This window comes from Pomacea canaliculata, linkage group LG4 (assembly GCF_003073045.1).
Source record: "Pomacea canaliculata isolate SZHN2017 linkage group LG4, ASM307304v1, whole genome shotgun sequence".
NCBI classification, from domain to species: Eukaryota; Metazoa; Mollusca; class Gastropoda; order Architaenioglossa; family Ampullariidae; genus Pomacea; species Pomacea canaliculata.
This window is the reverse complement of record NC_037593.1, coordinates 19,277,621-19,302,264: the sequence shown is the minus strand read 5'-3', so window position 1 is coordinate 19,302,264 and position 24,644 is coordinate 19,277,621. Positions and strand designations below refer to the sequence as shown.

The following is a 24,644-nucleotide window of genomic DNA, read 5'->3' as shown; positions in this document are numbered from 1 at the left end:
TCTAATGACGGTCTAATCCAAGCTCACGTTCTCTATTAGTGGGTGAACAATCCAACTCTTTTCTAACTGGCAATGATAGGATGAGCTGACATCGAAGGATAAAAAAGCAACGTCACTATGAACGCTTGGCTGCCACAAGCCAGTTATTCCTGTCATGACTTTCTGAACACCTCTTGCTTAAAACTCTTTTAAGTGAAAAAGGATAGATAGGCCACGCTATCACGGTCTGTATTCGTACTGAAAATCAGAATCAAGCAAGCTTTTGTCCTTTTGCTGAGGTCGCCTATGAACACCCGAGTAACCTTTTGACAGATGTACCGCCCCCAACTTCCTCGAGTGACCTGTCTTCATAGCAGATCGCCTGGCTTAGTTCCAGAAGCGATGGACTTGCGCCCCGCTCTCCGCTTGACCGAAAAAAGTAAAAGAAACGATAGAATTAGTAGTGGTATTTCAAGATCCCTTTTGAGGGTCTCTCATGTCTCCTCACAAAGTCAGAGCCAAGCTCAACAGGATCTCCCTCCCCAGCTGATTCCGCCAAGCCCTTGGCTGTGGTTTTGCTAGATAGTAGAAAGGAACAATGGGAATTTCTTTAAATGTATGAGCGTACTGATGAGATGACTAGGCATTTTGGCTACATTAAGAGACTCACACTCCACTCCCCCCAAAACACACCCGCGCACCTTCATCCTGTCGCCAGCAGACCCGCCCCTCTCTCCTTTTGCCACGGGGTTGTCACCCGGCAGGTGATTACCCCCAATCGCCAGCCTGTACCTTCCCTGTGTGCGTGTACATGCGTGCTATGTTCCATACTACGATATTATGGCTAGTCTTATTCAATGTGTTGGTCATCTTGTGTTAAATCATACTGAGCCATGTACAGCCAAGTGCAAAGAGAGCATCAGTGGCGTAGGAACCAGGGTGGTAAACTGCCATCTCTCCCCTCCCCCCAAATCATTTGAATCTAAACCCACAAATAATTAACTTTCTTGGCGTTGGGCAGGAAACATGATGCCTTTGTCTCAGAATGGAATACCTCATGGCATCAAGAAAGGACATCTAATATGTTGATTGTTCTATACTATAAATAAGACTGGCGATTTCGCACTGTGGGGGAGGGGGCCAGGGAGTTGAGGAGAGGGGAAAGTTTGGAAAGGGGGGGGGGATGATGGTGGTAAGGAGGGGAAGGGAAGGGGAGGGAGAAGGATTGCCGTTCATTGTCGCCGCAGGAGTTGTCTGCTGGTGCCCTGTACCATTGGAGGCGCTGCGCTCATGATGTCCTGGAGGCCTGCCAAGTCCGCAGTGGTGGTGTATTGTCCAGATCCTTTCTGTTGCCCTATTTCTATATCCTAGCCTTTTATTTAATTTAAAGTATTATGCTTATGCTGTTTCCCCCCACGTCTCAGCTGTGCCCTATCTATATACCTCTGGGAATGAGTAAGAGTTGCGATCTTTCGCATGCATCAGCACTTTTCTCTCATGCATCAGCAGATCTATTTTCACGATCTTTCACAATCGTAACTTTTCGCCCATGCATCAGCACTTTTCTCGCATTCAGATTCCGCCAAACAATCATCCGCCGGTCTCGCCAAAACTAACAACAACAACGCCGGACTACCAGCCCTCTACATATAATTTTAAAAAAATGGAAGTTTATACCTAGAGGGAGAAAATGATTTAAAAAAAACCATCCTTACATAGTAGAGTGGGAGGACTGAGTGTGCGTGCAGGATGAAAGAGCGTGAATACGAAAGTGAGTGAGTGACGAAAGTTTTCAAAATGTGTGTATGGATGACGTAAAAAAAAGGTATGACGAGGAGAGTAACGCCAGAGAGAGCGCGTTCGGACCGCTACTTCACTGATCACCAGCTCATCGAGGTAGGTTGTAGGAAGCCATTTTGCATGTTTTTTTCAGCCTTTCGCTTTTCTTTATTAGTGTGTGTGTGTATACGATATTGCATCGTATACATTGTTCTACAAGCAGAATTTTGATTATTTTCAGAAAAAATAAAAGATTTTAATAATCCTAGATAGCAAGAAATGTTTTATAAAAATTTAGATATTATTAAAAAAAATTGCAAAAGCGTTTTAAAATCTGTCCAGCCAACTTTATATCTTTACCTCTTCATTGCTGTAAAAAAGCTTACGCCAACCTTTTTCCTTCACGATAGTTTACAAAGTGAAGTTATATTGGCAAGAGCTGGTTGTATGTATGTAGGGAGAGAGAGATTAAAAGTTACACATTTTACAGGGAGGAAGGGTTTGGTGTTAAAAGCAGAATGTTGTCTTCAAAGGTAATGGCTTGCATAGAGATACATAAATGTTGTCACTGCCTTTGGTTTAATGCATATATGTGATCCTTCGGCTGCCGTAAAAATTCTTAAATGTTTTATAATTTTGAAGTGACTTTTTTTCTTTTTTTTTTCAAAATAGTGATCGAACAGCGAAACAGCGAACAAATGGAGCAGCGAAACTCTAAGAAGCGAAAACGCCCAGAGGTATGTCCATCATGTTTCTTCTGATTTTATGTACTGCTTTTTAAGCCCTGACGGCTGTTTATTTTTCATGCTTGGGAGTATTGTTTGCTCAGGAAAGGCATTTTATGTTGCTTTTGCCTCCTTTGTGACAGCTTTATTTTGTTAGTCTCTGCTTCTCTTCCATAAATTAATAGTGTGTTATATGGGTTTTTCTTACACTAGTAGGTTGAAATATGCTCAAGTATAATATCTTTTTTTAAAAAAAAGCTTTGCAGTCTATTTAGTATAATTGCTCATAGTATACACATTTAAGTAAATAAAATTTAAAAAAATAGAAATTAGTCACATGATATATGTCAGCCACAACTGTTAACAAACGAAAAGATGTTAGTATACAGTGCAAGGACAATGTATGAGCAAGGAAAAAACCCAAACATTTCTTGCTTTACACAATAGCAGAGTAATCAGCATGCCCCAGCCATACTGTTTGTAGCCAACACTCCCTTTTTTTTAAAAGAAAAGCAAAGAGTGCTGAAAGTGTGACAATGTTATTGTTTACATGTTGAAAATATATTGATTATATTGATTTGGATTCTCCCTCTCTCTCTCTCGCGCACACATACACTGTCAGCGATGGATATACGACAAGGTTACTGACTGTACACACACTCCATCCCACATGTGTCCTTTCGTGCAACAAACCACAAAGATTTGACGTGGGCTTACTCCTGTATTAAGTGGGTGCTTGTATTTATTGTAGAGGTGGGGGGAGGTAACTAAATTTACACAACTCAACATCTATACATAAATGAGAATATGAACCATAAATATCACGTTAATGTCATGAATAACTTCCAACCTTTCTAAAGTTCCTTTTAATTAGACCCAAGTTTCTCCACTGTTCAAACAGCGGTCAGGTGGCGCAACGGTTAGCGCCTGTCACCAATACAGTGAAGGTTGGCTGTCCAGAGTTCATTTCTCATCTCGGGCATGCTGTTCTTTCTCTGCACATGGCATCTGTTTACAGGGCTGGCTGCCTTGCCGTAATATAGCCTCAGTTGCTGGCACGGCGTAAAACACGTAAAATTTCCTGTCTCCACTGTTCAACAAAATAGTTCAACTCACTGTTTAGATGATGTTGCAGAGACTTTCACTATCAAACACACTACTACTCTTCTTTGGATACTCGTCCGCACATAATCCTCCTCGAATATCTTACACTTTCCAAGTCGCTGTACAAGTGCTGATTCGGCCTAAGCACCTGGTTGGTGACAAGACCACTTCAATAATCCCAATATCCACCTACAGCTGGTGCTGATTAGACATACACCCCAACTGTTGAAGATCCTACTCCAAACGTCTTCCTTCTTCCATAGTTTTTAATGTCTTCTCTTTCTCCGAGGGTTTCCTCTCCTAGTTACTTCCTCTCCTGGGTAATTCCTGCAATGCTTATTCATATTGAACTTAATTACTATCACAACAACCACTAAATAAACTCTTTCCCTTATCATCTCTTTCAACCAAATGTTACATCATTTCACCATTCTTTCTTGGATAGGGAGATAGCCAAAGCAATGAAAACAACTTATCCCTCCCTTCACTAAGCAAGGTATTCAACCGATTCCCCGGTCTCTTTCACTCAGAAATTCGCTACAGTCTCTCTGCTTTGACGGCTGGCGCGGGAATGATCAACCGCAGTATTTTTCATACACCAGAGATTAGGTGAACCTATCACTCACTCACTTGCACGTTTTTTCCTTGAAATCTTCACTTCCACGCATTCTATCTAATGCACGTGTAAGGGTGATAATGCCTGCCTAACAACAGACAGAGGCAACAGCCCCCAGTTCCTAACACACACACACAAAAGTGAGATCAACATGCATCAGCAAAAGACGAGAAAGGGGAGTACATTGAAGTTTTTTGTGGCCAAATGATAGCACAGAAGATGATTTGGTTCAATCAACTATAGGTAGTGATGAAATTGACTGATGCTCAGATCAACAAGCCATCAGAAAATTTCATCTGGTTGTTTCCAATATACCCCCACACACATATGCATGCCTAGACACATTAATTAAGTGGTTTTTTTTTTTATTATTTGCAGCAAAACCTAGGAGAGCCTAGGAGGAGAAGAAGGGGGTTGGATAGCTTTTTCTCCTATCTTGAATCTCTGATGGAAAATCTACCTGAAGATGCACGGAGAGATTTGCAGGAGAGGTTACTTCAAATAGTCCTCGATGCAGTGAGACGACATCAAGCTCTTTCTCCCCCTCCTGGTTAGCTAAGTAGCTAAGGTAAACCATCATAAAGCCAGTAACTAAGGCTCTAACTCATAGAGGAACCAATTTTGTAAATAGTTGAAACATGCAGAACATGAAAACAGCATGCCTGAGATGAAATCTAAAACCAGGACATCCATTTATCTTTATTCATGATCAACTCTAAACTGTTGCACCACTAGACTGATCTCTGAGAAAGATATGAGTGCAGACAGGGAATGCATGCTTGAATGGACAGCTATGGAGGAGTGGGGTTTTATTATTTTCTTACAAAGTACAAATTGTTCATAATCTTTTGCAAAGATTATGGTTGCCTGGGTTTGTTGCATGGTCTGTAGGTTGGTTAGGTAGATGAATGACTACTCAGTCAGATAATTTGTTATGGGTTATTTAGGTAGGTGGATGACTGCTTAGTCAAGTAAATTGTTACTTCGTATATGGATACAAATAATGTATTGAACCTCTGACTTTCTTTTTTTTTTTCAGCCTTTAAAGACATTGTCAAAGGAACGGCCACTGCCCAATATCTTAAATGTCTACACCATCCTCGCAGTGATGCTGCAGTTTGCTGTCCATTTCTCTAGTTTAAAACAGCTGACTTCTAGGTTTACACTCCTTGTAGTCCTATAAATTTCATGTTCTTCGAGAAAAATTCTTTAAAGAATCCATTTCTTTCTCTAGTTCTTTCATACGTGAGTTGGAGTGTGTGTCCCTTATATATAGATTGTTTGGTTGAGTGCAAGTTTTAATTCACTCAAATCATTTTTAAGTTGAGCTATATTTTGTTCAGTTCGGTGCTGATTATCATCTAACTTTTTTGATAATTTTTCAAAGTTCTCACCTTACACTTTTAGTTGTTCCTCCATTCTTTCTAAGAATTTGTTGAAGGTAAATTCGTCCATAGGTCCTGGATTTAGTTTAACATCGCCGCACCTCTCTGCCAATGAGATAAAATTGAGAAGAATGACAAAGCGGATCACATAATTTCGTAGCTTGAGTCCCTTCATTCGTTGCCTCGCAATGTCAGCTTTTTCCCTGAGAATGATCATCAAGACTGGGATAAAAAGTCCATTACCCCAAACTTAAAGAAAATATGCACAAATAGATTCGCAGCTGGATCGCATCCGCCGGCATGTTCCACAGAGTGAGAGAAAGAATGACAATGATAATGACTATTCTTTATTAGACATAGCTCGCGCCTGAGCTGTGATACCAGGGGAGAACAGTCATGCGTCTGATGACGCAATCTCTACGTGAATTATTTCCCGTCATTCAATGAGTTTTTACGGAAGAAAATATGGTGAGGCGTAACCACGGCGACTACAGTTAATACACGTTCACATACACACCTTGGAGAGTGAAATAAACAAGAAGCATCCAGCCAACAAAAGCCCCTGCAAGGTAGCCTGTGCGTCCGAAAACTTTAATACCATCCCGATAAACTGATAAAGGACACTGGCTGTAGCAAGGATCAAAGCACTGAGGGCCATGATCTTAAGCATTTGAAGTGTGGTAACCAGCGGCCCTGCTTGATGATGCTACAAACTGAAGACAAAAGAGGAAGGTTTCTGGTGTCATTGATGCCCGCACACTAGACTAAATACTGAGTTTTTTAAATTCTTGTTTTCCCGGTTTAAAGCTAGAACAAATTCCTCAAATTATTACTGTTAAAAGCTGGTTTTGTAAATAATTACAACTGATGAAAGAAACTATTTAGTTCATAGTATGCACCAAAACATTTCTGTAGACTACCCGAAAATGGGTCTGCCACAAATTCCTAGAAAAGGCTAGTAAAAATAAATGATAGCATTACGTACGCTGTATTACAATCTTTCTGACTGCATGAAGGTACGCCTTTATGTTGTCTTACTACCGGCCACCTTGCCAATCCCATCATTGGACACTATACATATTTTTTGCAGAATGGGTTTCTTACAAAGTTATACATTTCTCCAATATAATTATTAATCACTTGCCTGCATTACGTTGTTACCATATATACTGTACCATATATATAGCTTCTTGCTTAACATATAACAAACCCATACAACAATTGAATACTGTAGTTTCGGGTAAAGAAAATAGCTCGTTCTTGTTCTTTCATCGTTTTGTCTGTCATGAGAATGATATATGTGTAAGACAGATATATGTCTGTCACATAAGGTGACCTTTTGACCTCGTGTCCAGCCTGCTCATCGGGTGGGACGCCCAATGTCCCGCTTTCTGGCTTTCTGGCAAGTCCATCAAATGTCCCGGTTGCCTTTAAAACTCTGAATACCGTACGCTGCATGATCTGCATCCTGCAAAGTCAGAGGAAAGCCCCCCCCCCACTTTTTTCGACGTTCTTTGACGGTGACGACACCATCATCGGTACGTGACCCGCTTTCGCCCCCGAAACGTCTGGTCACCTTACGTCACACGTCAAAAAAAAAAAAAAAGGGAGAATGCGCAGAACATGCACATATCAAATGCAAAAGCCATTCTTCCAAGAAATACTGACATTGTAATGTGCCCTACGCCTTTAAAACATAAAAATTCCGAAAACAATGTAGTGGATAGGGACAAAGCTATAAGTACAAACGCTCGTGAAAACTGAAATGATTTAGTTTTTAGGATATGTATATCCAAAGTGAGTATAGTGGTCGAGTCGACTATGGCCCCGACATCTGAATAATCCTAAACTGATGATCATGACAACAAAAAATTAGTGCATAGTTGAACTTATCCCTACTGCCCACTCGTCCGAAACTCACAGAAATCTGTGGTTCTACCAAAGGCAAATATGTTTAACTATCGATAATTTCACTGCGGTTTGTGTACGGTCCGCGTCGTCACACAGTCCAGTTCCAAAGGTCACTTCGTCCAGCGAACATAGACCTCAGCGATGGAATGGGCTTACTTAAGAGGCAACTGAATAAAACGAATTGTCTGAATAAATGAGATAAAAATAATAAACCACCAGCCAGAGGCAGAGGATTGGTTTCACATTTTGCTTTCGTTGCTCTCAGGAATACTTCCGGTAAGCGCACGCTCCAGCGACCAAAGATGGCGTAAGTTAAATCACATGAATGTTTCGTTATCATGTTTTCTTGAATGACATATTGGTAAAATGAGATGCATTTTTATGTAATTCGCGTTTCTTCGAATTTGATCTAGATGAAGCTATACTTCTGTTCAAATTTGGTTTTAGAGATACGTTAATGCTGCGTCGGATGTTTGTACACTCTGTTTTCTCTGGTTCTGTCCGTCAACTTTCTGCTTCCGTTGCAGACGACGCATGACCCGACAGTGTTCTTATTAGATCATCGATAGATACCGACCTGTGCTGCAAACTCGTGGATAGTCTATGAATCATACATGTAAAAATAATTAATTTAGACTTGTTTTAAGCTCTCTGTTGTGACTAGAACAAATCTGTATTGAAAAAAAATGTGTATTGTTTACATGATGACAAGAGCCATTGACGACATCAGTTACTGAGACATGATAGCGATAACTACCCATGACCATGAAACAGCGTTCCTTTAAATGCGCATTTTTTGGTACTGCCTGTCGCCTCTCTGTTATCTCGACAACCTCGCTATAAAGAAAAAAGTGTATTTGTGTAGGGGTAGTGCGGGGGTGGTGGGATTTTCACTTTACGCCGAAAAGAAGCCTACGGCACCCTTTACAGATGCGTTGTACCGACGACAACGGGTAGATGCTGACAGCTGCATTAACCCTGAGTAACAGATTATGGCTCAGCGAATTTCGTGTTAGGAGGAAGTAAATATACAAACATCCAGATCATTTGATTATACTTTATAAAATAACTGTCAAACAATTTTTGTGCTTGTTCATTAAAATTAGAAGGAAATTGATGCATGGTTTTTTTTTTTTTTGCAAAAGTAAAATTATATAGATTTTTTTGTTCTTGCTTAAATAACTTTAAAATGTCCACTATTAACCTGTTCTATCTCTTCCCTCCTTTTTTTCCCCTTTGATATATCATATAATTAGTCTAATATCTCAAATTTTATTACATTTTTCTTTACTGCCTGTTATATATTTCTTTACTGTCTTTCATACTTCATTCTCATTGTTGCCCATCTTTCTGTTCCTTTATGTGCTACAGATTAACCAAGTTTTTGTATCAAGTGCCAAGTGCATGCTCCTGTGCGAGCATGATTCTGCGATATATAAATTGTGCTATATATTTACTATTATTAGATGAATTGACGAAGCACATGTATTTAATTGCTGTCATGATTATTAGCTGCAATCAGAGTTGGCTTTGAAGTGAATATTTGTAATACTTCTACACTGTATTGTACTTTTGCATAAGTTATGTATTAAGCATATATATAGCTGAGAATTTTGAAAGATTTTTATGCTGTTTGATTTTGTTTTGTATTTTCAGATATTTCAAGAATCTTTTTAAAAAGTGATGCAATGGCTGCTTTGTTGTCATCAGCTATGGCAGAAAATAAGTCAAAAGAGGTAACAAGAAGCACATGTGATGGGGAGCCTTCTCATTCTGAAGCATCACAGAGCCAGAGGAATGTTCAGGATATATCGCAGACTGAAACTGTAAAGCATGAAGATATTAGAATAGAATCAGGCTTGAAAATTCCCCAACAACATACCAGATTGGATTTACTTTTGTCACAAATTCCTAAGAAAGCACAGCATGGGTTGCTAATGCAATGTGATCTTATTCTTACCTGCATAGATGCAAATGATAGTTATATTGCACTTGGAACCAACATTGGCCTGACTTTTTTGTACAATCGCAACGATAACTCAGTACAGAGACTGAAGTCAGAAGTAAGTAAAGTCTATATGATGAAATGCGCCTGTTTAATGAAAAAATTAGTAAAACAATGTTATGATGAACTACGTAAGATAAAAAGTGATAAACCTAAGAGAAAGATAACCTAAAATAAAACTAAGTAAAGTTTTATTTACGTTTAACTTTTTATCTAATTTTTTAACATTAAATAAAGTAAATAAAGCTGGGTGTGATATGCCTTTTTAGTATGATTTTCCATTTATTTTTTTTATCAGCATATGACTTTATGGCATACATGTATTTAGATATCAGCATATGTAACAAAAATGATTATTTGATGTTTTCCAAAAGTTTTTAAAGTGATTTGTCATTTAATGTTTGTTCTTTCTAAATAACCAAGTTTCATTTGAAATATTTTTGCTACCACCCATTTAAATTAAAATTTGTTCACACTTTTGCAGACATCAAATGAAGTGATAACCTGCATAAAGCTGCATCATGGAGTGGACCACCAACTGGCTGTAGGGATGGCTTCAGGGGCTGTCTGTATCTTTCTCATTCCTGGCTACATATCTGTCTTTAAGAAACAGGTTGTTACATCATTCTTTTCTCAGTTTTAAATTTGAAGTGTTAATAGGAAAGTACTTTTTTGGTCATTTTCACTTTAATTTGTTCATGGTAGGTTAAAAAAACAGATGTGTTACAAATGGAAAGGTGAGAAAATGGTGTTAAGAAAATAAGATTCAGGTGCTTAGGTCATCGCAATAGTTCCTGGATCCTTGAATCTATGGCACCAATCTCTCTGTCAAACAGGTTTCTGATTAAGTCATACATCTTTTAATTAAAAGTGAGAAATTGTCATTTTTACTATTCATTGGGTATGAATTGCATTTGCTTCTGTTCCCATGACCAGTAATTTGTTTCACTTGAAAAAAAAGTGTATATGGAAGGAAATTTTTGTAAAATTGATGGTCAGTTGGTAAGACTTTTTAATCTATATTTTTAATAGTTCATTGTCAGAGAAACTTCCACTGACAGAAATTTCCTAGTGGATATTTTTTAGCAGTTTTAACATTTTTTATACATGTATGTAAAACTTTTTAGCTTCAGAAATTTGAAGTGCAGTCGGTTCATCGCCATTATGTGACCTGTGTAGAGTGGAGCACTAATGGGATGAAGTTATTTAGTGGTGATAAGACTGGCAATGTTGTCTGCACAGAAGTGGATTTCTATCAGGTGTGTAGACTGTCCGTGTTTTTAATGGTATTTTGTGGTCTTGTCCAGGGGCTGTTAATACAAATTAACTTCCACATAAAATGGCATATATCTACTTTTTGTGATTATATATAATTTTTAAGTCTGAAGACTTACTTGCACTACTTAGTAGAGTGACTAACGTATCTAACTGAATAAGGGGTCTATTTCAGTTACATGAAACATGTATTGACTTCTGCTTTGTTTATTATTGAGACTGTTGTGGCTTATGTGCCTACACTTAAAAAACACACATACATCAAGCGTTCAAGGGTGAGTTTTTTCCCATAGTGGTAGTAATAAAATCTTAGTAGCTTACAACAGCTTTAGTGATCATGAGCATTAGGTTTATTGTAAGACAGTCTTCTATACTAAGATCAGTCAAGACACTTGTCTCAGTCTGACTACATTTGTAGCCTTTCCCTGTCCCTTGACTCATTTTGGAGGATGAGGAGCCCTACCTAAATCATAATATTTGTGATAAATACTTCTGCCCCAAATGTCACCTGCTGTACTCGGTCAATGCTTATTGCTTTTGGTCTCAGGGTCAGTGCAAATCTGTAGTACTACTGGTAGAGCCTCCAACAGAGATTGTTCAGCTTCATTATGACCACAAAGTGCTTGTGGTATCCACTCGATCTCGGTCATTTGTGTGTCGTCTAGACACTAACTGCCAGTTGGTGCAGATTGGTCAGCAGGACAGGAAAGTGTAAGATTTGATAAATTGTGACATTGCTTATAAAATATCTGCATAAAGTTTGAAAAATATTTATATATTTGTTGTTTTATATAAACATTTCTCAATGCTTTATTCATGCCAGATTTTAAAGTTTAACATTTATAGATGTGTGTTTATTTACAGACCTTAAATTAGGTATAATTACAGGAAGTTAATAAATAATAGAGCAGAGGATTAAATCTTATTTCTTTTGTCTAATATCTTTTGGAAGAAAGAGGTGGATTTATAGGTTTAACTAACTGTAAAAATTTCAGTTATTTATAGATATTTGTTTGATTCTTGTTACATTCAAGGCAAGGCAGTTTTGGTGCATGTTTCATCCCAGGCCTTTGCAAGACGGATGATGCTAAATTGTATGCAGTCAGACCTGGGTGCCGCATTTGGCTTTCAGATATCCATGGTACTGTCTGCAATACATTCATGTTTAAAGAGAAAATCAATGCTGGCATGAAGGAGATTCCACTTTTACAACCAAGCAAGGCTGTTGGAGCAGCTTTAACTCAAGATTTCCAGTTTGGAAGGATTTACATATATAGAGAAAAACAAGTTGTCACATTCAATCCTATGATGTTGTTTATTTTAAATCCAGAGCAAAATTGTGTTGTGGCAGGACAAAACAGATTTGGTGGCATTGTAGATATTGCTATCAATAAGAATGAAATATTTGTATTGAGGCGACACACGGATGATGAAGTGATTCGCATTGCTGAAGATCCAGAAATTATCAGAGGTGATTATAATTGGAGACTTCTTTGATTTTTAGACACATGCTGCTATGTTTAGCATCATGCACAAGCATGCACACACGCTTACCCACACATAAATGCATGAATAAAACGTTAAAGTCACAGTTTATAAAAATTGATGGAAAAACAGTATTGTTCTTGTTTTGTGTACATATTTAAAATCTTGCAAAGCTTACCATGGATTGTATTAATCATGCTTTAGAAGAACAAAGCAACATCCTGTTGTGATGTTAAAGCCAAAATCAAGGTATCTTATAGAATAGAGGTTTGTTTCATTTGTTCAAATTATGTCACTTCTATTTTTGCTCTTTAAAATTGAATGTAATTATAATTTGCAATCAATCATTTCAGCAATACCTTCAACAGTACCGTTTGATCCTCCACTCTCCAACCCTGTCACCTCGGAAATATCTGCACAGTTACAAATCTCAACTACACGAAGACCTGCAGAAACTCTGAAACCAAGTAGAACGGAAGAGAACAGCTCACCAAAGAATTTTTTTAAGAAGAATGTTTTTAACCCATTAAAAAAACTAGAAAATCTTATACAAGAACAGAGACATCCCAAAAATGCTGAGCATGCAGAGAAAACAGAAAGTGCTTTAACTAAAGTGGTGCAATCGACAGCTTTGCAGGGTTCTGGAGCCGTAGACTCATCCCCAGATTTACCACCTATCGTCTCCCTCGATTCCCCAGATTTGGCAGTGAGAGTATTCACCGGAGGATTGGAATCAAAGGCTTTGGAAGATATTCAGTCCCCTGATAGTGCACATAGTGCTTTGTCAGTATTTGGAGATGAACTTGGTGACAGTTGTCCAGATGAAAGAACTAACACACCACCAGCTGGAACTGACATCAGGGTTTGTGTTTCAAAGGCTGAGAACAGTAAGGAACAAGTGGGGAAAAGTGAAACAGGTACGGAAAGTTGTGCCTTTTGGCTAATACTAAGGAGAAAATTTGGGACGAAAGTTGTCCCTTCATTCGTCATTTACTAAAACAGATAATACTTCAGAATTAAATGTATTTTTAAATTGTGTCCTAGCAAAGAATTCTTCAAGTGCCTTGCAGAATTTATGAGATATTATAGCAGCTGATGTAGTCAGACAATAACAGTGTAAGCTAATGTATTATTATTGAATGATACCGTGAGTGGTGATTGAAATAGGACCATTTGTCACATGAAAACATATTCATAATTGAAATGACTGATTAAAAACAGAGAAGATAACAATGCTTAACTATAAATAAGCTCAGCAGACATTTTGAAATAAACAGAAAAATTAAATGCTAATTACAACTCTGTACATTGCAGTCTCCCAGAAAAATAAAAGAAAACAGAAAACAAGGTTCCACAAAAAGTTAGACAAAAAGTGCCCAAGATAAAGGAGTGTTACTGCTTTGTCATTTTTATGATTTTTATTTTTTTGGTTGATCTTTTTTCTTTTTTTCATGAAAGCTATTGAAATTTTCAGTTAGTTACTAATGACACCAGCTTTTAAATCAATCTAGTTTATTGCCTGCTGTTTGCTGCTTTTATGCATAGGTTTTGAACACACTGTGCCAATAGCTGAGCGTGTTGCCTTGTCAGCTGACCAGTGGAAGGCTGATGATGACATCGTTTTCAGTCATAAAAGCAAGAAAAAGAAAATCAAGAAGAAGAAATTAAAAGGTTTGAGGCTTATATGTATCTTAAATTTTTCTGAAATAAGTTTTAAGTGTTTTGCACTGTTTAATAAAAGCCATTTTTCTATGGAAGTCACAGTAGTGGAAATAACATCATCAAAACACTTAACAGCTTATTTTTAAGATTCTTTAGGTACTGTCATGAAAACTAACTTGTAATGGTTAGCATTTCCCATGCCTGAGAATACAATCTGTGTTTTACAATCCCATAGTTGCAATTATTTGGGGTTGTATGAATCAGTTGCAAAGAAATGTGCAGTTCAGGTTAATAAAGTATATTATCATCATATATTATTAGTATAGTGTATTAATATAGTGTATGTTAATATAGTTGTGAAGTTGAGAAGCTGCTTTAATTATTAGTGTAATATTTAATAATTTGAATATTTATTTTAAATTGTTGTTTGCAATATTTTCATTTTCATATTTAATATGTTTTGTTATTGTAGTTTGAATTAATTTTATGTTTTTCATGTAAAGCTGTCACTGACTTTTGATAACAAGAAATGACAAGTTATCAGCTTTGATATGTTATATTTATTACAAATGTCTTTTGTCGTGAAACCTACAATCTAAACTTTTATTCATGGTAGTAAATCCTTTTTAGACCCTTTTGCAACATTGTTTTCACATGATTGTGATTTCCTTTACATGGTTTTTGCAATGTGAAACATTGATGCTATCTGTGTATAAGATGTACCTTATTTTTATGTGAGAGCTAGAGAAGGGTTAATATTGATTCTTTACTTTAATATTTTTTTTTATATTCACATCTCTGTAGGGAAAGGTCTTGATATAGATACAGACACAGCAAGTCAGGCATCATATAACAGTCAGTTATCAGAAGAATCGAGCATCACCATCACTGAAGATGGATCAGGCCACAGTACATGTACAAGCAACCCTAGTGAATTCACAGAAATCATTCGCAGAGCTGATGAAGCTTTGAGCAGCGTAGACAGACTTCTAAAAAGTAAAGAAGAGCATGATTCAGCCATAACATCTGAGACAAAATTAGAAATTACTGCAAGGGATGCATTACCAGTTAGTAACAGTTCTGAATTAGTAATGTTAGATGAACTGGCCTTTCAGAGTCTTAAAATTGGAGAAGCAAGTATTCCACCCGACCAAGGGGAAGACAAACTTATAGAGACTGTATATAATGCTAAAGATGAAGAAACTGCTAAAGAAGACTGTGTTGATGGCGTTAAAAATCTCAGTTCTGAAAGTACATGTCGACCAACAAATCTTCAGCTTCCTGATGAACAATTGGATGTCAAATCAGCAACAAAACCGCCAGAAGACACTGCAACACATGAAGACCTGCTGAAAGCTGCAGAGAGGACCCTGATGGACATGAAGAAAAAATCACGTTCTTTTCATGCTCCACGAGAGGATTCTGCTGATGACTTTTACTCAATGTTCAACCCATATACACCATCTGAATCAGTTGATTTACCAGATTTTTTTCCAAGTGAGCCCTCACCAAATCTGGCACCAGAATCAACAGAAGCTGTTCAGGTAATTCCCAGCACTACAGCAGAGAGTGACAAAAACATATCAGAGGCAACCCTGTATCGGCTTGCCAACAACTGGTCAGAATTCACAGCTTCAGCCAATATTTACAGCCTGGCATTGTCAGGAACACATATTTGGTTTACAGATAAAAGTGACAATCTGTATTACTCAGCCATAGGAGAAATGAAAGGAGTTCTCTGGCGAAAAGTTGGAGACCCAGCAAGTCAGATTGCTGTGTCTCCTTCAGGCCATATTGTGTGGCGTTTACATAAAGGCAGGGTATTTGCTGGCACCAAGATTACCCATCGTCGGCCAGAGGGGCTGAAATGGGTGGAAGCAGTTCGGGATGTTCGTTTCATATCTGTAGATGACCATTGTGCATGGTAAGTCATACCCCTGAGAGAGCCTGTGAGACTTTTGACTGCCTTTTAAAATTGTTTGCTTACTTGCCTTTTATTAAAATTTTACAGTTTCTTGCTCACAGCCACCAAGGCATAGTCTCTTGACTATACTAAGGTGTTAAAAGTTGAAGAGTAAGTACTGAGACAGGGGACATCTTTTCGTTTTTGGAAAAGCTAAGAAAAATTTCTGGAAAGAAAGTAGCTGGTGAAAGTGACAGAATAAAAAGCTGGAATACTTGAGTACAACTGCTCCAAAAATAATGACATTTCCTATGGTTTCCTAAATCATTTTGTATTTTTAACGTTTTCATATATATAGTTGTCATATAATTATTTGAGGAAACTTTAAGTGATGTCCCTTCGCCTAACTGGCTGGAGGGGGCAGAACTCTGATGTATTTTTGCTTTTTCTGACGTCTTCTTCGTTTTTGACTTGTGATTGTGTATGTTTATGATGGGCCTGCTGTGTGTGTGGAATGTGGTGCCTCTTCCGTTTCAGTGGCTACAGTTCCTTTTTGATGTGCAGACTTGACGATCGGCACAGTTCAAATCCACTTGACCTTTGTTGATCCGTGATTTTGTGCTTGTGCTGGGCTCATTTGTTGTTCCCGTGGGAGTGTGACATGCTTGATATTTGGCCTGTGGGCTGCGGATTGTGTTAGCGTTGTGTGTAGACGCTGGCCTGTGATGTAGAGTACAGTCATTTTGTTCTGACATCAACTTATTTTCACGTGACACCATCTGTCAGCTGTGAAGCGCCTTGAGCTTGTCCAAAGGCACTATACCAGCCAACTCTTGTTATTATTATTATTAAGTATTTTTATGTTCAAATTATTAAACCAAAAAAATATTGCAGGTATATCAAGACCAATGGAGAAGTGATGATGCAACGGGGCCTTTCGAAAGAACGCCCTTGTTTTCGGTCACTGAGTGTTGAGATACCACAAGCTGTAAAACATGTTATTGCTCGATATGGTGTGGTGTGGGCCATCACTGAATCTTTGACTTTGATGGTGCGCGTTGGCATCACAGATGATACCCCACAGGGCACAGACTGGCTGGTTGTAAAAAGGTTAGCTTTAGAAGTTTTTAATATCAATTGCTACAGGGAAAACATAAAAGGAATTCATGTTGATCTTTGTTTGCGTTGTGTGGAAACTTGAATCTGAAGCTGTTTTACTCATTAATTATCTTTGATACCGAACAGTATTAGTTCTTACAATTTAAAGTGTATGTTCTATTAATGGTTCTTATCTCTTCACACCTAAATGATCAAAAAGGAAGTCATCATTATTTTTGTAACTTTTCCAGTCTTGATCCATAACTGATTAGTTCATTATAGCACTAGTTAGAAAGGTACACATGAAAGTTGTCCTAGGAATGGCAATAAAGTATTTTTAATAAATAGTTTATTGTAATTAAAAAGTGATGTCTGCAAGAAATTGTGTTTATTTTAATGCCATAGTTGAGATAAAAATAACTTTTTCTTCACAATGTTTTCTTTCATTAAAATGTCATATCGACTTTATTATTCATCTTTTCAGTACTCTGATCATTTTGTACTGTGTAATATGATTTTACAAATTACTGTTTATGCATTATTCTGACAAATATTGGAAAGAGCTAAAGAGGTGAGATTTAGATTTGCTATTATTTGTCCTTCTACAGTGCGTGCCTGCATTCAATGCATGTCCATGCTATACGTGTTAAGGATGATATTAAAATTTTATGTTTTCTTGGTTTATACAACTTATGTTATTGATTTTGAAAAGCAGTTTGTTAATCTGTGTTTTGCATTTATGTTCCAGAGAAATGGAACCTTCCTTCTTCTTCAATGCCAGCATTGACAATGAGGGGATAGGTTGGGCTGTGGATGTTATAGGGCAGATCTGGTTTACAGACCAGGTTACCCCTAGTAATCCAGCAGGCAGTGGAAATTGGTGGCAGGTAAGGAACTCAAGTGTTCATAGTCAATATCATTGACAAAACCACCATCAAAGCAGTTTGGACAAGCCAGAAAAGGGTTGGATGCTGGTTCAGATAGACAATAGCAGGAGAAATGGTTCAGAAGCTGGACCAGCACAACCTTTTCAAGTACTTTGCACAGAAATGGAGACTGGAAACAAATTGATAGTTTTGGGGGATATTAAGATCAAGGCTGGGCTTTTCAGAAGTGGGTTTGTGACAGCATTGGGGTCCAGCACGTCATCAGGGAATGGTTGATAATGTGAATGATGACCTGAATCACCAAGTCAAGGCACTCATCCAGGAAATGAGTCAGAATGGGGTTGAGAGAACAGGATTTCTTTGGAGATTTTATGATGATCTCCATGATATGGGACTCAGTGGCAGGCACTAACTCCATTAAAGGCATTCCAGAGAAAACATGAAAACTAAAACTGTGGGACTGTTGGTCCAGCCCCACTCTAAAGGCATCGATTTTTTCTGTTATTTGCAGATCATATCAGGCAGCTGTCCTACAGTAACTGTCATATGTGAAGTGAAAGTGCTTTTGTGCTTGTCTAACATTTGGTCCACAATCTGGAACAAATTCCTGCTTAATGAACATTGGTACAGCTTCTCATTTGTGTATTAAATCTTTACAGAAATGATCCAACACTTTGTGATTATCCTGTGTTGCAGAAAAATTTTTCATTGAACTGTGAGGCCTGTCTTTCTCCACCAGTGTTTAGAATGATGCTTTGCTCTCTTTGGAATTTTTACCTCAGGGATGAGCTATAGGGCAAAGGGGTAATCAGTGACACAGCAGGTGGAAAGAAGAGCATGCCTATCAAGGACAGAAGCTGGTCTCAGGTTGTAGAGGGGTGCTCAGTCATCCGACCTGTCAAAAATTCCAGACTAGAGACATCCACGATCCTTATTGTCTTGGTGTCAAACTAGAGATATTCACAATTCTTAATGTCTTGGTGTCAGACTAGAGACAACAACAATTCTTATTGTCTTAGCATCAAACAGGTTACTAGTGTGCAACTGTTCCATCTTCTTATGTACTACATTGTTTGCCTTTTGAAATCTTTGAATAAGAATGTATTTGGATGATACATTTTCTGCATGGGGTGGTGATATAAATATTTTGATAACAATCTTCAATGGAACATAAACACTGACATGATCCTTAGTTAGAGCCAGCACCGACTGTATCTCCTTCGGACACTGATCTTTCTCTGTCAGCTTTGTTATCCTCACTCGGCTCTATCAGTCCTTCATTGAAAGTCTTATCATTTTTTCTTTTATCTCTTGGTTCCACAGCCTTACCCTAGGGAACAGGAACAGTCTTGTCTCCCTTGTTTGTTAATATCTGTTCCAAAATCACCGGAATCAGGCAGAGAGACTTGGCAGCTTTATGTCATTAGCAAATCTTTTGGAAGGCATTCCACATCCTGTCTATTTCTGATCATGTATTGAAGTACACCAACTGTATCTACTGTTGCCAGGAATGTGTGTTTGAGAAAAAAATTATTTCAACATGTATATGAATGTATTATCTATGAACAATATCTTGAATTTTCCTTGTGGGTAAATAATATATTGCATTGATTAATCAAATGAAAACATATATATTTTTTATTATGGCAGTATTTTGCTGCGTACAAATTGTTTACTTTAAAACTATACTTATCTTTTTGCTGGTTTGTTGTAGGTTCCTTTGAGTAAATACTTCATCCAGGATCCCACCACTCTGGACATTATACGATCAATAGCTCGCAAGTTTGACCCCCAGAAGTTATCACACATACTTAGTTACAACCGTGGGGGCTTGATTGTGGCAGGTGTTCAGGGCCTCTGGGTATCACTAGAATTCCAGAACACCCTGCATGTCTGTCGTGGTAGTGTTCAGGGTATGTATTTAAGTCGTTAAAGATAGATGCATATCATCTTTGCTCACAAAACACTGAAGTTTTCTGATTATGGTCAGAAAAGTGCCTAGTCACTGTTAATGACATTCTTTTTTGTAACTTGTTTACAAACAGTTTTGAAATAATTATCCTGCTGGTACTGAAATGAAAATATTTACATGGGAAAGATGCTGAGACAGTGCACTTCTTGCTGCCCTAACAGTGTGCTTCTGACTACTGAGTTATTGCCTTCATCTTTGTGTATTTCAGGTTATTGCTGGTCACCAGCTCAACCCAAACAAATGGCAGTGGCAACAGTGTGGCGACAAGTGCAGGCTAGCATCGCACATGTGCAGTGGGGTGTGTTATCATAATGTCATGCTTGAAATCTGCCATGTTTTTATTATAACAATAATAATAATAAATGTTTATTTATAGAGCTCCTTTGCCCACCAACAAAAGCAGACTCAAGGCGCACAAGCACAAATTTATCAGAAGGCATCAAATGTATCTTACAAATTTATCCACTATCTTTTAACTATCGTGCTGTTTCTCTCTCCCACACACATTTTTAGACTGGTCATTCCTTTTGCACATCAAATTACTGTCATTTACTCTAAACAAGTCAGCAATTTGTATAGATGACCGAAGATCTTGTTTACAAATATGATCTATTGCGTTTCTTGGTATAAGCCAAGAATTTTCCATTGTTTTGAGTTCTTTTTCAGTAAGCAGATAGAATGATCTCTGACATATGTACCATTTAGTCCTGTCTTCTGTGAACCAGCTACTGTCATAAAGCCACTTAATTCAGTTTTACTTTCTTACCTGCTTTTTTTTCATAGGAACTCATAGTATCTGAATAAGATATGTGATTGTGATTTTGATATGAGAGGCCGCCGAAAGTTGTTTTTTTTTTCTATATAAGGACTTTGTTATTGTTTACTTCAACCTCAAGTATTTGTATTTTGGGCTCCCCTTTAAGGTAATTACATGGTCTGTGGAACAATTTTTTCAGTATATTGAAAGTTACTGTTCTTTTAGCATATGCACACAAAAAAAAATCATTAGAAGATATGGGAAATGTTTAATGTAAAATTACAGGTGAATAATATTGAATAAAACTGACAGTTCAGAACAATGACCATGATTTTCATCTTCAGTGCTGCTTACATCTGGTTTTAGGTGTGGTCTGGGCACAGCAGGTTAATGGAGAACTGTTTGTCATGTCACCAAATAGCCAAGATGCCATACTGATTCCATCAAAGGAGTTTGTGTCAATGGCAGTCAATGAACTGAGTGTATGGGGACTGACAGCTGGTGGAGACGTTTATGTGCGCTCAGGTGTTGGGCCTCACTGTCCACATGGCACAGAGTGGCTTCCTTTAGATCTTACACAACTTGGTAAGCTTGAATTTATCCACACATTCCTGAAATAGTTATGTAAAATATGACTTTACTGATGTGATTTAAAAACAAATAATGTTTGGTTAAACATTTTTAATGTGTATTGAAGATAATGGAATTTTTTCGTGCTAGGAAATGCGTGCCTGGTACATCTCAGCTGCAATTCCTCATTTGTGTGGAGTGTGGACTCTGAAGGGCAGGTCTTTCACCGTATTGGTGCCAGTGCTCCCAGACCAGGGCACTTGAATCCTGTTTGGCTTCCTATTGACACATTTTCAGAGATTATCTTTACAAAAGTATTCTGTGGACCTGTAGATTGGATGGTAAGAGTTGTGAAATTGGACTTTTTTTTTTTTTTTTTTTTTTTAAATGGATCAGGATGGCACATTAAATTACCCTAGCAATCAACAACGAAAAAACCCTACAAAATAATGTTTTTGTGTACTTTATTTATGTGCACTCTCTGGAACAAAAATACACAGAGGTAAGAAACCAAAAAATGTTAAATGTAACCCCAATTATTTTTTTTTAACAAAAGCAGAGATAAGTATTACATGTTACTACTTTCAGGTGTGGGCCATTGACAACCGACGCTTAACATACGTGAGATTTGGAATCACAGAAAACTTGCCTCTAGGTGTTGAGTGGGTTCATGTTCCAGGTTGGTGCTTTCTTAGCAACAATGATAAGGTACATAGTGTAAAGCCAGATGTACACCTCCCACTGGTAGCCCAGCATTGTTTTTATTTTGCCTCTAAATCATTAGAGCCATATTGTGCTAAAATTTTAGCACATTCTAAATGCTCAGAAATTGTAGGTCTTGTCATTTTGCCCATTGTAATCAAGCCTTAATCTCGATGATTAGTATGTCTTTACTATGTCTCCTTTGTGATTTTAACAAGGAATTCAGGCAATGGATTTGACTCTGACAAGCTCAGGAGTGTGGGCACTGAATACCAATGGAGAAATGTTTTACCGCTTTGGAATCACCAGGGACAATATTTCTGGAAACTACTGGAAGAAAACTCCTGGCATGTTCATAAAAATCTCGGGTATCTGATCTCTTTTGTCATTTATCTGTGTATAGGACTTGTGTTGGGGGCTTGGAGGGGGGATAAGAGGTATGCAGAGGTAATGTTAATGCAGTTGATCATGAGTACGTCATTATCAAAGGGTGTATGGGGTGATGAGACAGTCACTCTTAGTCTTCCGTGACTTTGACAACTGTGTTTTACTTCTGCAGCATCTGCAGATGACACGCTGTGGGCTATCAACACATCAGGTCAGATTGTCAAGTGCAGCACACGTTTTCTGTTTCGACGCCAAGATTCTTCGGATCCTCTTTTACAGCGCAGCACAAGTGTGGGTAGCGAGGAAGGAGACTGGGAGCTTGTCTGAGGAATTGCTTATGTGGCCTTTAACATGATGCTGCCAGCTTAATCTGAAAAATTATCCTGACAGACAATTATCCAGCCATCCCAGACAGATTGAGAGTCAGTCATGACTGTATAACCTTTTAGTTTATTAGTGGGCGCTTGTGCAATTAATGTGAAATGATTATATTAATGTGCAGTTGATATTATGTATGACTGTTGGTATTTTACTTGCTTTTCTTGATTGCAGTTATATATATGCATATGATTGCGTGAGAGGGTACTGGCCTAAATTCTTTTACATTTGTATTAAAAAAAATGAGCTCAGTAAATTTTGCACTGGAGAAAGTTTATAGATTATATTTTTGTAAATGGTAATGAAAGCAGGATTTTGAAATGAACACAGTTCATTGTTTTTTCCAGTTTGTCATCCTGTTTACCTATGTGTGTTTTTAAATACATTACAAATTCCAATGAAAATTGCCCATTAAAGACCAACCTGAATGGTTTGCATTTTTGTCCGATATCAGTAGATATAGGTGATATAAAACTAACCTGTAAATTTCAGCCTCCGAAATCCAATGCAAACCATTCAGGTTGGTCTTTAACTATGGTTGTATCTCAGAATTCCTTTTTCTTGCACACACCTTTCCCATTTTCTTCCCAACCCTTTTGAAGAGAATTAAAGCACTTACTTTTAGAGATGGGTTTTGTGAGAAATACTTTAAAATCAAGTAAGGATCAAAAGGAGGGATCAGAAATTACTTAAAACAATGACATTTTTGTAGATTTTCCTGGTGGGCTTATGCTTGGACAGTGATAAGAATTGCACCTCAGATTGCATGTGTATTTTTATATCGGGATAGGTTGTCTTAAAACATCACCTGAATGATTGTTCTTGACATAGAATTTACGATTAGAAATGGTGAAATGTCAGATTGTTGTGATAAATGGTATCTGATGTAGTAATTCTTATCATTGTTTTGTGATACTGTTAGTGTGACATAGGACTTGAGTTTGTTAAAAATATTAGTAAAGGTTCATGCTGTGAATTGCAGATCAACACAGCTCCAAATTGTTTCCTGTACACTTTTTTTCTTCAAAACTTTTTCAATGACTGATTGAACAGGGAAAGGTAATTTTTAACATCTGTGAATATTGCCAAGAAGCTCACTAGTTTTGAAGTATTTTTTCGCACAGAATTGTAATTTTTCACGAGGTGTTTGATAAATATCAGTATTATCTGCATTATAAATTATTTGGAAATTTTCTACACAATTGCTGAGGCATGGAAAGCCAAACTTCATGTTAATACAAATTGAATCTGTAAAGTTATTTCTTCCTATGGAGGTTATAAACATTCTTCTGTTACCTGGTCTAATTAGCTGGTGTGAATGTACATTTTCAAAATGTCTATTCATCACTTGTGATCCTTCTTCATTCTGTCTCATAAATAAAATGGATCTTTCTATTGAATACCTTTTTTAAAAAAATTAATTTGAAGCAATTTAGTATCCATCATAAAAAAAAAAAACAGACAGAAAAGGTACCCTCCACCAGCTCACTAAAAATCAAATCTGATCCATTCTTGAAAGTACTCACAAATTTTCATTTTGAAATCGAGGACAAGCTGAAGCTTACCTAGTTTTTGACAGTGCAATCACCAAATAGCTTCTAAAAATGTGTTTCTGACCAAATTGTTTGAGATGAACCATGCTGACATATTGCTTGTGCTTTCATTCACAAATACTGACAACAGCACAGCAGCAGTGTAAGAGAGAGAGAAATTTTTGGTACATTTACACATCTTTCTCTTGTAAGCACAGCAAAAGTAGTTAACTGCTTTAAAATTTTGTTTAATGATATAAAATATAATTTCTCATTCAGTTACTAAAGAAGCCATAAATTGCAAGGGAGTAAAATAAAGTGTAAAACTGGTTTATTTTTAGGACATTGTACAAATATAGGCATTAACAAAAAATTATACAAAGGAAAGGGATGACGATGCATTTCAAAAAGATTAGCAATTATATGCTTAGAAAATACTTTTAAATGTATACGTAACATTAAATATGCAACATTCGAACAATTATGTCCAATAAAATTTTTTGTTCTGTGTCTCTCATTTCTTCCTGGTCCT

At 37.4% G+C, this 24,644-nt stretch overlaps 2 protein-coding genes across 6 annotated transcripts; both read left to right on the top strand.

Annotated features, from left to right (window-relative positions):
* The first annotated feature begins 1,277 nt into the window (after positions 1-1,277).
* Positions 1,278-5,424, top strand: LOC112561656. Its single transcript, XM_025234256.1, has 4 exons — positions 1,278-1,302; positions 2,431-2,495; positions 4,582-4,753; positions 5,243-5,424. Exons 2-4 carry the CDS (start codon positions 2,457-2,459, stop codon positions 5,338-5,340), a joined length of 309 nt encoding a protein of 102 aa, XP_025090041.1. The 5' UTR covers positions 1,278-1,302; positions 2,431-2,456; the 3' UTR covers positions 5,341-5,424.
* A 1,799-nt stretch (positions 5,425-7,223) lies between these two features.
* LOC112561652 (tectonin beta-propeller repeat-containing protein 2-like) lies at positions 7,224-24,624 on the top strand. Of its 5 annotated transcripts, none has more exons than XM_025234245.1 (18): positions 7,224-7,775; positions 9,156-9,562; positions 9,989-10,117; positions 10,632-10,763; positions 11,327-11,490; positions 11,814-12,250; positions 12,618-13,181; positions 13,810-13,935; positions 14,731-15,850; positions 16,724-16,939; positions 17,676-17,814; positions 19,529-19,727; positions 19,995-20,084; positions 20,910-21,128; positions 21,264-21,454; positions 21,702-21,792; positions 22,034-22,183; positions 22,375-24,624. In XM_025234245.1, the coding sequence occupies exons 2-18, from the start codon at positions 9,188-9,190 to the stop codon at positions 22,527-22,529; spliced, it is 4,497 nt and encodes a 1,498-aa protein (XP_025090030.1). In that variant the 5' UTR covers positions 7,224-7,775; positions 9,156-9,187; the 3' UTR covers positions 22,530-24,624. The 5 variants fall into 5 exon arrangements, with proteins under 5 accessions (XP_025090030.1, XP_025090028.1, XP_025090031.1 ...); XM_025234243.1 differs by having other exon boundaries at positions 7,224-7,806; XM_025234246.1 differs by lacking the exon at positions 7,224-7,775 and adding an exon at positions 7,825-7,860.
* The last annotated feature ends 20 nt before the right edge of the window (positions 24,625-24,644 follow it).